We start from the raw sequence: 16,588 nt of genomic DNA on the forward strand, positions 1-16,588 counted from the left end.
TGCTTCCCTCAGCTGGGCCAGGAAGGGGAAGTGGCATATAGTTTGAACATTTAAATATATATTCACGATCCACCTAATGCAAAGTGCTCCTCTTTAATGTAACGTGATAAAGAACATTAAAAAAGGTGCTTCAACTGAAAATCAAAAACAAGAGGTCGGAGACATTTAGAAGAAAAGAGAGAATGGGCACCAGATATGTAGAACGAGAGTATGGAATTCAGCTCTGAGCTTCCCAGCAGCCAGAGCAAATATGGAGCAGGGTAGAACTTAGTTTAGGGCCTCATTATTTTCCTTCTTCATGGCTAGATTTCCAGCTCACCTGAAACACCTAGGTGGGCCCCTTAATGGGACCCCAAATAGAGAAGCTAGGCTCCAAGAATCTCGGGTGCTCAACTACTTCGAGGTCACTGAGCTTTCTTTTGGCTCAGGGTGGCACAAACAAGGTGCAGGGCAAGGCGATTTGGGGCATGTAAACTGCAAAGGGTCAGGAAGTCTCGTGAGTGACCACTCAAAACGGGCTTTCAAAGCAGGCTCGTTATTTTTCTAGCGTGGGGATGGTCTGACCATCGGGAATGTCCATGGCAGTACCAACCTCAGAGCTCTGGGGTATGTGGCTGTAAATGGACTCTGGAGAAGCTCAAGTTCTAATCTCCCACTGGGCTTTATAAAATGTTCCAAGCAGACAGGGAGGCAAAAGGCCCAGGGTGTCCTATCTCTGCCCTCACAAGCTGTGACCAGACAAGCAAAGCATTCTCATCCCTAGACCTGCTTTCTTCTCAGTAAAGCAAAAGGCCTTTTCTAGTACAAAGCTAAAAATCTGAGATGGATGAAATCTTACAAAAATAATCCAGTACATTTCACCTGCAAGAGAAATAAATTTTTATGGGCTTTCAGCTCTGAGCAGAATGCCTCACCAGCCAGAGTCCCCTCCAATCTGGGAAACTAAACTTCCTTCCTGGAGGCATGTGCCCACCCCCCACCCTTTGGCCCTGGCTGGCCTCCAGAGCCTACAGAGGCTAATCCTGCATCCACAGGGCGGCCCAAAGGCCAGCCTGCGAAATGACAGGAGCCGAAATGGGGCAGAGCTGCACTATACCCCAGCAACTCCTCTGAAGGGGCATGTCACACAGCTGTCCCTTCAGGAGTTACTCCTATGAAATGGGAAGAGACCAACCTCATGTTTATTCTGCCACAAAGCCCAGCCAGCACAGAACCTTCCGAGTCTGGGTGAACTTGGAGGAACGCTTTCCTCCTGGAGACAAACTGCACTCTGCACAGAAACATAAAGCCATCTGCCGATGGAAGAAGCATTACTGACACCAAACACAGGCAAATTACCCAACCTTGTCTTGCCTTGACTCCTCACTCTGAAGGGCTGATGTCTGCCATCCTAGTTTAATTCCCTTCAATGTCCAACCTGGGAAAGGACTTTGTAAACTATTGCGTGCTATTGCTGGGATGCCATCCCTAGTCACTTCTCTGTTCTGTGGAATCCGGAAGGTGTCTTAACCTCCCTAAACTCAGTTCCCTCCACCCCAAGTGGGGACAGCAGCCCCCCACCCCCAGTCAGGATTGTAAGGTGTACAAGGGCTGTCTGTGGAAACCAAGTTCCCTCTCTAAGTTATGTACTGTTATGGTCACTATTTATGGGACCGACTCTAACCAGGGCCATCAAGGAAAAAAAAAAAAGAAGTCATATCATTTAATTGCTATTTATTTTCATAAACATGAGGTATTTCAAAGTGCTATAAGATGCAGCACTAAATATATACATTTTGAAAGAAATTAAACACAGAACTTTGCATTTACCCAGTTCTATGCACCAAACATGAACAAATACATTAACAGGAAGAAACAGGCTAGGAAAAAGGCATATATATATATAGTAAATTTCTTTACAAAAGTTTTTTTAATTCAAAAAGTGATAAAGTAATATCTACTCAAAACTTTCACAACTCATTTTCATACGAAAATATAAGTATCAAATTTAGTTATGTATCAGCATCATACTAAAGTATACAGGCAGTGTAAGAATTAGTACAGTACATAACAGAGATTAACAATATATTTGTATACAAAACATGCTCCTCAAACATTGAGGTATTACAGTACTTAGGCATGAACTTCCAGTCTAACATTGGCCACCAAAGCCACCTCTCATTACCCAGGACGTATACAAAAGGCGGGTGTGTCAGTGGTATTTACAGAAATGGTCCCCAGGGGCATTGAATGGCAAACCCCTTCCGTGGCATCTGCTGGAACTTAAGCACCATTTTTAAAAAGGAATGACTTTCTGTTGTTTGGAAACTTGGAACAAACAAGGTGACTTCAACAGCCCCAAAGGCTCCCAACTGTCACGAACTTCGACCACTGCCTTGGAGGTGACTTGGAGGAAACGTCAGGGGCCACAGAGCATCCCATCTGGCAGGCCCTCTCCAGAGGTCCTGGCAGAACCCCACACGACCTGCTCCCCACCCAGATCCAAACTCGACGGGGGACCGATGTGAAAGTAAACCAACATTCTTAACGTCAACCCAATGTTTGTTTTTAAAAAAATCAAAATGTGCAAAGTGGCAGTGACTGTCCAGTTTTGGGAAAGGTTTAGCAAGTCCGAGCGTGTTCGATTTTCTTTAGCAACTGCTGCTGTCTTGCCTGCAACTTCTCCTTCTCCAGCAAAAGCTGGTGCTCCTCAGCCTGTAGGGAGTGGACATACTCAGTGGCCTTTTTCAAAATGACCACCTTGGCGGCCTTCTCATTCTTCACCAGCTCTGGCACATGGTCCCTGAGCGTGAGGAAGCTGGACCGCAGGTCATTGCGGCGCTGGCGCTCCAGGATATTGTGGTTCCGGCGGCGCTCGCTGTCCTCCGAGTCAGAGTTGCGGGGGCTCAAGCTCTTCGCCTTTGGGGGTATGACACTCTTGACAGGACGTGGGGACGCTTCACTCTTAATCTTCTTCTGGGGCGGTGCATCCTCACTCTCCATGTAGGGAGACGGAGCGGCATAGTTGTGCTGCTGGTGGATGGGGACACAGCGCTTGAGGATCAGGTCACCGGCTTGGGCTCTCCCCAGGCCCAGGGCTGCGCTCTTGGGGCGCACGGTGATGGTGAAGGTGGTGATGGCCTTGCTGTTGGAGGAGGACCGCCGCTTCTCCACGGTCACCACGTCAATTTCCTCCTCTTCGTCTTCCTCTTCATCATCTTCATCATCTTCAAGAACAAAATGGGGGTTATTCTCACAGTCAGGCCCATGAAAATCATCTCTCTATTTATATAACCTCTCATAGGCAGGCCCTGGCATGGTTTGCTCTTCTTATGGCTCCATCAACACACATGAGAACAGAAGTGTAGTTTAGATCTCTTCTACATTAAACGTATCTGTAAACACTTCCTCCTTCCCCGTACCCCTGGCACTTTCAGCCTTCAGACTTCGGCAGGTGGCAGATGTACAAAGAACCTGGACTTTGGGGTCAGGCTGAATCCTGGCTGCATCACACGAGTTGTGTGACCCTGGGCAAGTCATTAAACTTTTCTAAGCCTTAAGTTTCCTCAGGTATTAAATGGGACTAAAACCACAGGGTTCCTGAGCTGCACAGGTGATACGTAGAGCGCAGGAACTGCCAGACAGGTGCTCAGGAAATGGTAGTTTTTAACACTATCACCAGCCCCCCCCCCAACATAGACTAATTTATTAAATATTTCCATTTCTACACCTAAGAACTGAGGCTCCTCATTCTACAGTCTTCATTTAGCAATTCCACACATGGTTGCGTTTGACTTTAGGTCCTTAAGTAAACTTAAAGGACAATTTAATTAAGCAGTTTTTCATGGAGCAAAGATCAAATCTTAACTCTCCAATCATAATCCACAGAAGCCCGAAACCCAAATATGGGGCCCCCCCTTCTCAACGTCAACAACAATAACAGCAACAACAAAAACATGGAGCGTCCTGTGTGCATTCTCCCCTCTCCTCATTCACTGCTTGCTGGGATAGAAAATTATTGTTTAAAATGCAAGCATGAAAAATCAACACACATCTCCTGCTTGATCTGAAGGGGACCGGAAAGCTGAACAATTGTAGGATTTGTTCTAAAGCCGAAATGTGAGGCTGTTCCAGCCTGTGGGTCCCTTTAAGCCAATGTTTTGGTTTTCTGCCAAGAAGACAGCTGTTGGAAGGAAGTGCTTCCTCACCAAGAGCTGTCAAGGCACCGACATTAAAGGGACAGACCCGCCTGAAACTGGAGGCTTATCACCAAGTTTCCTCCCAGGAGCCTCAGAGGAATCCGTCCTCAGCCCTGAAGGAAATTTAGGCTTTTAATCTGCCTGTGTTCTGAAAACACTGGGTTTCAAGATTCCAGGGAATAGGAGCTCCTAGCTCCAAGGGCTGTTTCAGTATTTGGGAAGTCTTCGTTTTAACCCCTACCCTTCAAGACAAGGCACACAATAGAAATTATCCACGAGTGTTTCTAGGGTGTGTGCATTCCTGGAGGGTGGGCTAAGTGCCTGCCCTCACCTTGAAGGACACTGGGTCACAAAGCACCACTGAGATCTGAAACTGGCCCTGGAATTCTGGCAAGAAGACGAAACCGGACCCAGTTGCACTGCACGCTGTAAAGAGGCGGCCCCTCGGGAATGTACACAACTTCTGTGGACTAGCCGCCAGCTGCTGAGTGGAGGCAGGGGTGGCCCCACCACCCCCCAGGCGTTCAGATCCTTGACCTGCCTGGAATATCGCCGCCTGCTGGTGACATACCAGGAACAAACAACCCACCACCCACGGAGAGAGGGGGAGAAGAACACCCAGGTTTGAAAAGTAAAAATTGCTACCAACCATCTGTGCCATCTCCCTGTAACTTCTTGTGCCCTAAGCAGGATTGTGCACAGTGCCTGTGTCCTCTCGGGGTGTCTCCCCACCCCTGACCTGAGCCACTGTCCCTCTCTACACTGGGGGCTAACAGGTTTCTGCCCAGGTGAAGCAGCCAGCGGCCCCCTAAACTCCCACTCAGCTTTAGCCCCTAAACTTTTCCTAATTTAATGCCTTGGACTGGCTGCAGAGAAGAGGATGATGGGACAGGATGAGGCTGGAAGTAACTTCCAAAGGTGACACTTTGGATAACATCCTCTTAGCAGCTTCCGCTCATCCTTCTCTTCCTTACCTTGGGGATCGGCTTGGGGAATACAAGACCTCAGCCTCCAGTCCTACTTCCCCCAAAAGCTCCCCTCCAAAGCCTAAATCCATGAACAGTAACAAAGGGACCGCAGCCCCCGACACAGGGTCCAGGAAGGCTGCGGACCCTGGCTTGGTCTTTACCTGAGTCGCTCAGAGTGTCCTCGCCGGAGGTGCTGAGAGCCTTGTGGTCACCACCGCTGGCCGGGCGCCCCCCGGTGCGCGAAAGGGAGGCCACCGGAGTACCGGCTGGAGCTGCAGCACTCGCCACCGAGGCGACCACAGTGCCCGCCGCTGGAGCACCGGCCTGGGCGGTGGGTAGGGGAGCAGGCTCGCGCTTGTTCACCGGGAAGGGAAAGACCACCGTGGGATCCACGCACTCGGAGGCCGGGTGGGCGATATCGGAGGGCAGAGCGGCCCCGGCGCGGCCGGTCCCCGCAGCGTGCCCGTGGCTGGCAGGGCTAGCGGTGCCTGCTCCAGTGGCTGGGGAGGCGGGCCCGGCCTGCGGCCGGCCGTGCTGCAGCTTCTCGCTCACGGCGCGCTCCAGCTTCTCCCGGGCCGAAAAGCCGCTCCACATGCAGTCCTGGAGGATGACCGGGTTGGGGGTGAGACTGCCCAGGCCTCCCAGACCGAACGCGTCCTCCTCGGCTGGGTTGCCCCACAGGTCGGCCTCGGGCAGCAGCATCTCGGTGGCCCAGTTCGGGGGCTCCGGACTGTGCTCCGGGAAGGCACGGCTGGGCGATAGTGGGGGCGTGGGCAGCAGCTCAAACTTCTTCCAGATGTCTTCCCCTGGGGGGGTCGAGTCAGGGCCACTGAAGTAGAAGTCATCTTCGTCCGGGTAGAAGCAAGGCTGCAGCGAGTCAAACTCGAGGTCTGGGTTCTTGCAGATCATCCCCGGCATGTTCGACGCGGTGCAGCTCAGCATTGGCTCGCCTCCCGGCCGGCGAATAAAGGCTTCTTTCCGCTCCTCTGTTTTTAGTTCGGGGTGCTTCCTTCCCGTGGGGAGCGCGGAAGGCGGGGACCCGCACCAACCTCCGACACTGCAACCAACAGGCACACCAGGAGGGTTGGCAAGAGGAGCCGAACTGGGGGTCAGGCAGTGGCAGCCCTCGAACTCCGTCCCTCCGTCTCTGCTCCAAACCCTCCACTCCACCCCGCGCTCCCGAAGGTGAAGGAAGTTCTGCCTCTGCTCTCTCTCTCCCTCCCTCCTTTTGTGTACAAGCTTGTCTACGACAGAGGGTGGGAGGGGGCATGCAGATGCGGGGGGTGGTGGCAGAGGCTCCGCAACTTTGGAAACTGCCATTTCATTCACACAAGGCACTGCCTGGGGGAGGGGGCTGTTCCAGGCGAGGCTGCAGGATTCTAGCTCACCAGCTCGCGGGCAAGCCCGGTGGCACCAATGTCCGCCAGCTGCTAAAAAGCAGCCGGGGGGGGGGGGGGGGCGGGGAGGGGGGGATCCAACCCAGCTGCCAGGCACTGGATCTAGAGTATCCAATCTCCCCTACCCTCACGGTAAAACTGCAACCCTGGGTGTGCGAGCGATAGAGGGGGCTTTACGAAACTTTGCAAATGGAAAAATCCTTTCTCTAAACCAACACCAACAACAGGCACCCAAATCTATCCCCACCCCCAGTTTAAGCATACGCCCCTCAACATTCACCCGCTGAACAGAGAGTCCTACTACTACCTTATTTTGTGCCTTCCTAACCCCACCCCCCCTCTTCCAAACCCCCAACAACGTCCTCTCCCAGGGCAAAAGCACAACCTGAACCCCACTTCCCGGGAATGGTGCAGGGGCCAATGTGGGGAAGGTCGCCGGAGAGCAACGTCTCCTCCGAGCTGGAGCAGCCGTGACCCAGATTACCACCACGGCTGCCTCGCCCAGCCTAGCCCTCTTCTTCTTCCTCTGGGGGCACCTTTGAAGAACCCCAGGTTCGGGGTGGGAACACACCAGGTCCCAGTCAGCTCAAACACAGACAACTGTTCTAAAGAAGGGCGAATTTATTTCCGATGAAGCCATTAAGGCAAGGGTACTAAAAGGATTAGGGCGGGTCTCTTCCAGATGGGGTGCCTTGGGGGCTGGTATTGGCTTTTCAGAGAAAAGCCAGAGGAGGTTTTGTTTCCGAAACAGCAACAGTCCCCCGAGTATGTGGGAGCGCCTGGAGCGCGAGCGGCGATCCGGTCCCAGGCTTGCCTTCCCACCGCCGCGCTCGCGCTTCCCGGGCGCCGAGAGGTTTGCACCCCCCCCAACCCGTCCGCCCCCCCCCCCCCCCCCCCCCGCCCAGCTCCTTACCTCCCGCAGATTGCTGGGGATCTAGAGGCGAATCTGTGCAGGGTCCCCGGGTGGCCTGGGGCGGGGTGGTCCTCGGGTGGCTGCAGTCTATGCGCGCTTGCGCCTGGCTAGCGGTAGCTCAGCTCCAACCCAGTTCCCAGGAGTCCTCCGCATCCACCCAGTACGTCCAGACAGATGACTGTCACTGGCTGCGCTTTGAAGCTCGGGGGATATTATTAACTGAAAAATCTGACACACCCGGGGGGCGGGGAGAGAAGGGGGCTGCGGCACAGACAAGGGGGAGGGAGAAAGGCAGAGGAAAGGGGCTTTACCCCGCCCTCTTGATTTCCATAAAAATCAGGGGAGGCGCCAAGGCTTTCGCGCCAAAAGCCACTTGCTTTTCTTCTTTGCAGAGAGGGGGCTGCAAAGCTGGGAAGCCTGGGGTGTGCTTCCCCCACCCTTTCAGACCCCCGGGCTTGCACCCGGTGCACTCTGCAAACCAGTTGTGTGCGGAGCGGTGCAAGGCAGCACCCACCCTGCAGGCCTGGCAATTGCTTGGCATTAAAAATACTAAGAAATGTCCAGGGGTGCCCGGGGGAGTACGTTGGATGTAGTTGTGGGGGACGGGTGCGGGGGGGGGGGGGGGCGGTGGAAACAGAGGCTCCTAACCCAGCCCCCGCCTTGCCTGCGTTTGTGTGCGGCCAGGCGTGAGACGGTCACCCTGCAAGGCCCTGTGGAGGGGCTGCCCGTGTACGATTCCCAAGGGAGGTTACACCCAGGGTGCAAAATGAAAGAGTACGCGCGCACTTAGGAAGGAGACCGCAGGATGTTTCTAGTTTTAAATTGAAAGGAGAGGGGCGCCCCCCTTGTTTGAAAATAAATAACTGCGGGCTCCGAGGGTGGCGCCGCGGTGGTTTCTTCGGCCGAAGGCGACACCTCGCGGAGACCAAGCAGAAAAGCGGAGCTGCTGGACCTTGTGCTGGGGACTGAAGTGGGGCCCCCTGCAGCTCTATCACCGCTCCGTGGCACTGTCATCCAGCCCTCCCCACTGTGCAGGAGGTAGGGGCTCGGCTTCCGAAGGGAATGGGTATGAGATCCCCCACCGCCCCAGCCATCCTCACCGACTCTCCAGTTAACCTTTCAAAACCAGCATTGTGCCGAATTACGGGAGAGGCAGATCAGGTTCACAGGGCAGTTATGGCCCACTCCTCTCGAAGACCAAACCTCAGCTCAGAAACCTTAACTCCAAATTGCCCAGGTGCTATCACTGCTGAGCCTCTTTGTGCCTTAGTTTCCTCAGTTGGGAAATGGAATTAGTAATGGTGGTCACCCATAGGTTGTTTTGAGAAATAAGTTATGAAAGCGCTTAGATTAGTGCCCAACACACAAGTGTGAATGTCAGTTATTACTGTTATTATCAGATCACGACACATTCTTCCAGGGGAATTAACAACCCCATCCGGAAGCATTCACCTTCACCCCTTCCGCGGCCCCTATCACATCCCCACTTCACTGCACTCAGCTTTCTCACAGGTCTGTTTGGGGGAAGGGGCTAGGGTCAGAGATTATTGCTCCTACCCCCTAACTCCCCAGGAACAACCCAGGTCTTCTGGACAGCCCCGCCCCCCCACCCCGCCCCAACCAAAATAGGGAGGTGGTATTTTGCTTTGAAAAACCATTCTCAGATGGTTTGGGATGAGAGGAACCTGGCCCCTGGCTTGGGCTGGGGATGCTTCTTTATATCCCTTTTTCCAAACTGGAAATTCCACTCATCCTGGCCATTCACCTCAACATTCACACTAGTTACAGTAGATGTTGCAGAAGGTCAGGGGCAGCCTGTAAAATGCTCACGGATTAGCATTTGTGAAGGCTCTTCCAGCCCTTACCCAGGATGCCTACATAATTCCGGGAAGAGAAAGAGATTCCCCCAGTTCTAGGAAGTGGCCCATGAATGAGGATGCACTGCCCTTCTGAGCACCTTTATTATTATTATTACTTCCCTCACATATGTAAAACACTTTACTTTTGCAAAAGCCCTTAACACCCCACGTCTGCTCTTCCCTAACCCCCTAATCTAAACCAAGCCTTCCTGCTGTATTCTCTCCAAACATCCTTTCCCTCCATTTGTAATTATATATTCCTGGGAGTGTTTGTTTAATGCCGGCTTCCCGCCTGAGTCTGTGAGGAAACAGGGTCCATCGCCCTTGCTCGACCTGGGAGCCCCTGCAGAAGAGGACCTACTTTGCTCTGAACGGCATCCTGGAAACAAAGCAGGGTCCCTGCGTACAGAAAGTAAGGAACTCTATTGTTCAAGGCAGAAATCCCCAATGAGTCCTTCTAAGGTGGCCAGCTCTTTCTTCCGAGATAGTTTCTGCTCATCAGCAAAGGAGGAGTGGATGTGACGGCAGAACCTCCTTTAGGGCCTTAGCAGGCGTCCAATAAACAGAACTCAGAATTCCCTGACCTACCTTTTTTTTTTTTTTAACCAAAATGGCAGGATTGTTAAGATAGACAAGGATGACCCCCTTGCTATGTTTAAAAGTCTGACCCTTGTACTCTCTCACCAGACCTGTGCCCTTCACCGCTCCAGTTGTCCTTTGTCAAGGGTCAAAATGTAGCAGAAAAAGAAGGGACAGGAAGACGAGAGACCTGGTTACGCTGTTTGCCTCCAAGCAAATTGTGTATCCTTCCTGGGCCTCAATCTCTAATTTCCATCTTTTAACGCAAGCCAGTAATTATGGACAAGTCTGAATTTGAAAGTTAACAGAATGATAAAATTCAACAAGTATTTATTGGTACTTTCACTTGCAAACGGAAAGATAAAAGACTCTGTGGGGAAACTGTGTTACTGCTGGTTCTTAGTCAGCTTGTAGAGAAACCTGCACAAATTCTTCTCAAAAATGTTGAAACACCCTCAGTCTCTGTGGATGCACACCAAATAAATAAAAAGCCACGCATCAGATGGCTTCAAAGACAAGGTTTGGTTCAGCATGCATGTACTGTCCCCCTTCAGAACAGAGATGAGTTAACACAGCCTCCAAGAATTTATCTGGTTTGGAAGGGGACACACTCCGAAGATGGACCAACAGATAGGAGAGTTGTGGACAAGAAAGGGGTTCCATGGAAAGTAACTTCACTGGGTCATCTGGTCATAAATTCCTAACCATGGTGGGAATTATGGTGGGTAGTCATGCCCCGGGCACACAACTTTTTAGTAAAAGTCTTATTTTTGCCTTAAGCAAGCCCTGTCCATGGTTTCTGTGAATCTAGGTTAACACACCTTTGAAATAAGCTGCAACCACCCTTGAGAAAGTCCACAATCTTGTACCAATCCAGTCGCTGCCTTTCTTCTCCCATGTCCATGTAACCTTCCTTATATGCATCCCCTCCTTCATTTTAAATGCATAAAAGAAGCTGCAAAACTGTTATTCTCAGGAGCATTTGAGGTCTTGCTCCCCAGCATATGTCGTCAGTCTGGCTCAAAAAATAAATTATAAAAAGTATCTACAGATCTGGACTTTTTTTACACTGACAGAGTTATACACAAGATTTGATTTATGAATAAGGAGATTTTCTTGATGGAGAAGGATGTTTCCTCCCTTCTGTATTAAAAGAAAAACAATACACACACACATTCAGACAGGTTCTACCCATGACTGGCCAGGAGATCAGCAGTCTCTAGGTGTCTTCTTACATCATGGGTTAAAGATCTGTCGGGTGCAGCTTCAGGGGCCACGGTTTTCCTTAGACACATCTCTGGTTCCTCCTGCTAAAAAAATAAAAAACAAAACAGTATAAATTTGTACTGATTAAATAATTTTTAAATCCCTGACTCTTTGTTGGGAGTAAAGGAAAGCTGTCTCCTTGACTTACCCAGTTACAAATTAATTAATGAATTAATTTTTAAAAGCTTAGATTAAAGATTTAAATGGAAAATGTAAGACTATAAAAGTATAAGAGGAAAATATAGACTGGAGTTCTGTCTAAGACAGCCCTGAAACAAGGAAGGAAAATTTTAACATATCTGACTGTAACAACAATAAAAGTTGAAATTCACAGTTAGCACACACCCTGTACACAAAAGATAACCGTGTGATAGAAAAACACCTGCCTCATATATGAGATGAAGGGTATACCCGTGTACAGAGAGGTACTACACACCGAGTAGGAAAAATTGGGTCCAGTAGGGAATTCACTGAATAGAAAATGTGAATTTTCATAAACATATGAGAAGATGCTCAGCTTCACCAGCAGTCAGGGAAATGCAAATTAAACCTCAAGGAGATTAACATTTTTTGGTCTAGCAGATTGGACTGGACATAGTGTTGGCAAGGCTGGAGAGGGGGGCTGGGGGCCCTTTCCTACACTGTTGGCATTCTAGCCCCATGAGTAAAAGCATTCCCACTCTTACACATCTATCCTAGTGGTCAAAAGACAACAAATACATAACAATATTGGAATATGTGTTGCAGCGTTGTCCATAATAACAAAAATATTGTAAATAGCCTAAGTGCCTATCAGTAGGGGAAGGGTTGGATCTATTATAATATATCCACGCAGTGAAGACTGTGCAGCCACTCAAAAGAACATGTTAGAGCCCCGGGTGTTATGTTGGAAAACATCCGTGAGTATGGAAGGACACAAACAAGATGTGGGTCAATGTGGCTGGCATTTCGGGTATATGTGTACTTCAGCACATCCGCATAAACCCAGCAACAAATTGGGTACAATATGCAACAACTTGTTAAAAGTGGTTTATTTTGAAGAAGGGAATCAGGTTGAGGGAGAAACATTTTCTCTTGCTTTATGAAAAAATTTTTTTATTGATTTTAGAGAGAGAGAGAGACATGTCAATTTGTTGTTCCACTTATTTATGCTTTCATTGGTTGATTCTTGTATGAGCCCTGATGAAAGATCAAACCTGCAACCTTGGCGTATGGAGACAATGTTCCAACCCACTGAGCTATCCAGCCAAGGCTTTATGAAAATATTTTGAACCAGTGAGATTATGAGCAATTTTGATTAGTTTGTTTCAGTTATTTTTGAAAACAGTATTTTTGTTACTCCTCAGGGAAGCTAACCATAAAGCTGATTATTTGGGGAAAGTAAAGGATGCTTTCATGAAGCATAAAGCCACCCCAAAGATCTCTGTGTCCTAAGCTGGTTGGCATTCCTTCAGACCAGGCTGGTGCTGAACTGAGTCAGCTGAGGATTCCAAGAGATTCAGATGGGCCAATATGAGCACTGGTTTAATTAAAAGTAGAATCAAACCAACCAAAGCCATTTAAAGTATATGATGCTTCATGTGCCCAAGACAAGACATATACTTTTTGACTTCTGAGGCTGGAGGAAAATTTGAGAGCCAGCATTGAATTTTGGGGATGGGAAATTTTTTGGTAAAGACGCAATTATGTTTAGGACAAAAATTATCCTCATGTAATGCCAGTAATTTAATTACCAATTTAGAAAATAAAACATAGCCTTACTGGATTCCTCTCAAAGACGAATTTTGCACCATTTGAGGCAGCTCAGCTACCCCTTCCAGTGAGAAACCTCCTCTTGGGCTTGGTACCTTCCAGACTTAGGGAAAGTACTAACTGCAAAGAACTTCGGGATCAGAAAGTGCTATTGTTGCCATATAATCAGAATGGCCTTTTATCTCATTTTCTTTATGCTAAATAGCAAAATGGGAAAGCTGACCTGGGAGGCGGGCAGGTTGCTCAGGGCCAGGCTCCACGGGGGTGGCGGAGGTCAATAGGCTTGCACTCCTTAGAGCTCCACCTTGGGTTATCAGTGCGCCAGAAGGCTTTGCAAGGAGGGGAACCCAGTCTTAGCAGGAGCCTGTAAAGGCTACCCGGAATGCTGCCTCCAGATCCAGCTCCCCAGGCCTGCTTCCAGATCCATTTGCTCTGCCCTTTAGGAAGAGCAGGACTTTCTACCCTACGTCTTCTTTCTCTGGGACTACTTTCCAGGCTCAGTGACTTAGTTTGGGTTTGTCCACATCTCCTCCACTGAGGTTTTCAGATCTTCTCTTTAGGTAGTTGCCTAACAGATGGCTGATTCTTGCTGATTTCAATTTCCTTTCATTCAGGAGATACTCCTGTTAGCTTCAAGGACGGCCCCCACACTCTCTAATATCTGCCTGAAAGCCTTTGGTTTCCTTGTGTTTAAATAGTGGTACCAGTCTGTCCATTTCCAGAAGTTACTGCTTCTGGCCTAAAAAGTCTTTCTTCTGTCTGCTTATTCAATAATGTCCTCCAAGATCAGCTGGAGACACTGCAGAAAGAAATGCTGATCTTTTCCCCAACCCTCCTCTTCTACTACTAAATCTTCACGTGTTGTTCATTCCCTGCCCTGACCCCAGCTCGCATCATCCAGCTGCGTTCTTTGTCAGGCTCCTATGTGTGCTCCTCTGACCAGGTTAGCAGTTCCTTAGTGCAAGGACCTTCCTCCACCTCACCCTTGCATCTTCCACAGCATCTGCTTCAGCAAATGGTGGAAAGAGCCGAGCTCTGAAGTCAGACAGCCCAGAAAGCTTGGCCAGATTGAACCATGCAGAGAGCCACTCTGGGCCTTCATTTCTCCATCTTTAAATTAGTATCTCGTCAGGGTGGGTGGTGTAGCATTCATAAACCTGGCTTACAATGGGTGCCCAGTGCGGGTCAGTTCTATCCCTTCACTGTAGCCCCAGCCTGCTTCCGGGGGTGGGGGGCTCAACGAATCCTAGAGCAAGAGGCCACAGCGTTTGGGTTCCAGGCTGAGCCTGCTGAAGGTGGTTCTCTGTCTTAGTGAGACTCATTAATAACCGTTTCTTCAACCTAACTTCCCATGGTGCACTCCCCTTTCCCCTTCTTAGCTTGTCCAAGGCCCAGGTAACTTTGGACTTGGAAGCAGATATTGCAAAGTCAAGGTAGCGTAAGGTAGTCGTAGTGAGAGAGCACAAGACCCGAGGGGGAAAGACTGGAGTTCTTCGAACCTAGAGAAGTGCATTAGATGTTGAAGAATCTTGCATTGGCCATTTAACTCCTCCTGGCCTCAGTTTCTTGCTTCATAAAATGGGAATAATTAGTCCACAATGGGGAGATGATAGCTGTAGAACAGTAGGTTTAGATTCAGAAATCAAGTTTAATGTCCTGGTACCATATCATTTCCATAGGTTAGGCAAGCCCACTTTCATCAGCCTCAGTTTTCTCACCTGCAAATACAGATAATAATATTCTTTTTACTGTAACAGCGGAGATATGAGACCTGGAATCAAAATAAGACCATATATGTTACCTCAGGCTATATTATAACCTCCTAGACACTGTGGAGGTGAAGGGTGTCATTCTAATGTAGCAGGTACTTGGAAAATGGTCAAACCTCTTCACTGGAACAGTGTAGGGGTCTGTGTGAAGTTATCAAAACAGGGCTGTCTGGGATGGACACTTTAGGATCATCTAACAGTACTGATGATGGTTGTATTTCCTGGTAAGTGGTATCAAATCCAAAAACCTGTCAAAGGGACAGATGGCATTCTTAGCACAAAAGAGGAAACCAATTAGAAGTTAACATACAGAAAATGGGAGCTCGTAAACGCTAACAAATTGTTTCAGCGTGGAGGCCTGTGCTGTCTTCCCCGACACTAAAGAAGGCTCCCGCCTGGTTCTTCAGTGCTCACAGGGCCCTGACTGTTAGGGCCCAAAGAAACCTTACAGACCCTCCCTTCTAACCACCTAGGCTTTAAACTCCCATACCTAACCAGGGTTGTCTGGCAGATGCTGACAATTGCACCATGTCCCTTCTGCAGGGACAGATGGTTTAAAGAAACAGCTTAGAAATGAGCACTAAACTCTGGGATTTAAGACGCAATTTCTAAATCCCATATTTGCATCCAGGCAGTCTATCAACACACACTTATATAGTACATATATGTTCTGCTCTCAAAGTACATACAAGCCAGTGGGGATAATAAGCAAAGACATAAAAAAATCCAATTAAACTTATTGTGTCCTATAATATATTGTGTGCATAGAGGAAAGAGCTTTCCCCTCTACCTGGGGGAATGGAACATGGCTTACAGACTGGGAAGTAATTAAACTATGGGACAAGAAACAGGAGTTTGCCCAGTAATAGGTAATATAGATAATTTGTATTAGTCAGGACAGGTGAGGTTATGGTGCTGTAACAAACAACTCCTACATCTCAGTGACCTAGTGTAACAAAAGCTTAGTTTTTGCTCTCATTGTGTACTACAGCATCCTCATGAAAGGACCAGCCCCTCATAATAAAAGAACAAGGAAAGAACAAATCAAGAGCACAGCTGTTAAACCCTTTGTTAAAGCCCCTGTTTGGATTAAAGTGGCCTCCAGTTGGACAAAATGGTATGGGAAAAAGAAACTAAAAGCATGCATTCCTAGAGAAGCCTTCTAAGCTGAAGACACTGAAAATACATCCAGAGAAAAAGACAGGTATCTTGAAGGGAATTGTGTCTGTGGCTTCTGCTGATAGAAATCAGATAACTCGAGGATGAAAACTCCAGCATCTCCCCAAGCCCACACTCTTAAAACTCCTCTGAGTTGTAACCTGTGCCATCTCCATAAAGGGTGGCATTTATTAGACCTTTTTATCTTTTGTGATGAATCATTGTGCCTGGCACAAAGGAAATGCTCAATGAATACATGTGGAAGGAATGAATGAATTTCTCTCTCTTCTCCCAAAGCAACCCTAATCTTCTCTATATATGTGTGGAATTTTTACTGACATCCTATAGAAAAGGGAGGTAACAGAACTGTAGTTGTCCAACTAGGTGGTAGTAGCAAAACCCTTTAGTAAAAAATATATATATATTATTTATATAACATTTACATTAAGCCCAATTGTTTTTTTTTTAATGAAATGAAAGTGGAATGCCTCTGGTAGATGTGGGGATGGGGAACCCTGAACCTCACTTTCTCAGTCACATTCTGTCTCCCTCTCAAGAAACTTCTGGACACATTTGGAAATTTCAAATCCAGACCGAACACCACACATTTAGATAAATCAAATCATCCCACTAACAAAGCCCAGCACTTTCTCATGAAACCAGTTTCTGACTTTGATCTCTTTCTCCTGCTGAAACCTCCAGTTGTCTCCAGTCCCCTGTGAGGGTTTGGGGTGCATTTCATTTCCTGA

The 16,588-nt window shown here is 48.6% G+C and overlaps 1 protein-coding gene across 1 annotated transcript; it reads right to left on the reverse strand.

Annotated features, from left to right (window-relative positions):
* Positions 1–1,701: 1,701 nt before the first annotated feature.
* MYCN (MYCN proto-oncogene, bHLH transcription factor) lies at positions 1,702–7,646 on the reverse strand. Its single transcript, XM_053925894.1, has 3 exons — positions 7,457–7,646; positions 5,308–6,203; positions 1,702–3,206 (listed from the first exon to the last, which is right to left on the reverse strand). The coding sequence occupies exons 2-3, from the start codon at positions 6,086–6,088 to the stop codon at positions 2,602–2,604; spliced, it is 1,386 nt and encodes a 461-aa protein (XP_053781869.1). The 5' UTR covers positions 6,089–6,203; positions 7,457–7,646; the 3' UTR covers positions 1,702–2,601.
* Between the last annotated feature and the right edge of the window lie 8,942 nt (positions 7,647–16,588).

Source organism: Desmodus rotundus, chromosome 5 (genome assembly GCF_022682495.2).
Source record: "Desmodus rotundus isolate HL8 chromosome 5, HLdesRot8A.1, whole genome shotgun sequence".
Lineage (NCBI taxonomy): Eukaryota > Metazoa > Chordata > Mammalia > Chiroptera > Phyllostomidae > Desmodus > Desmodus rotundus.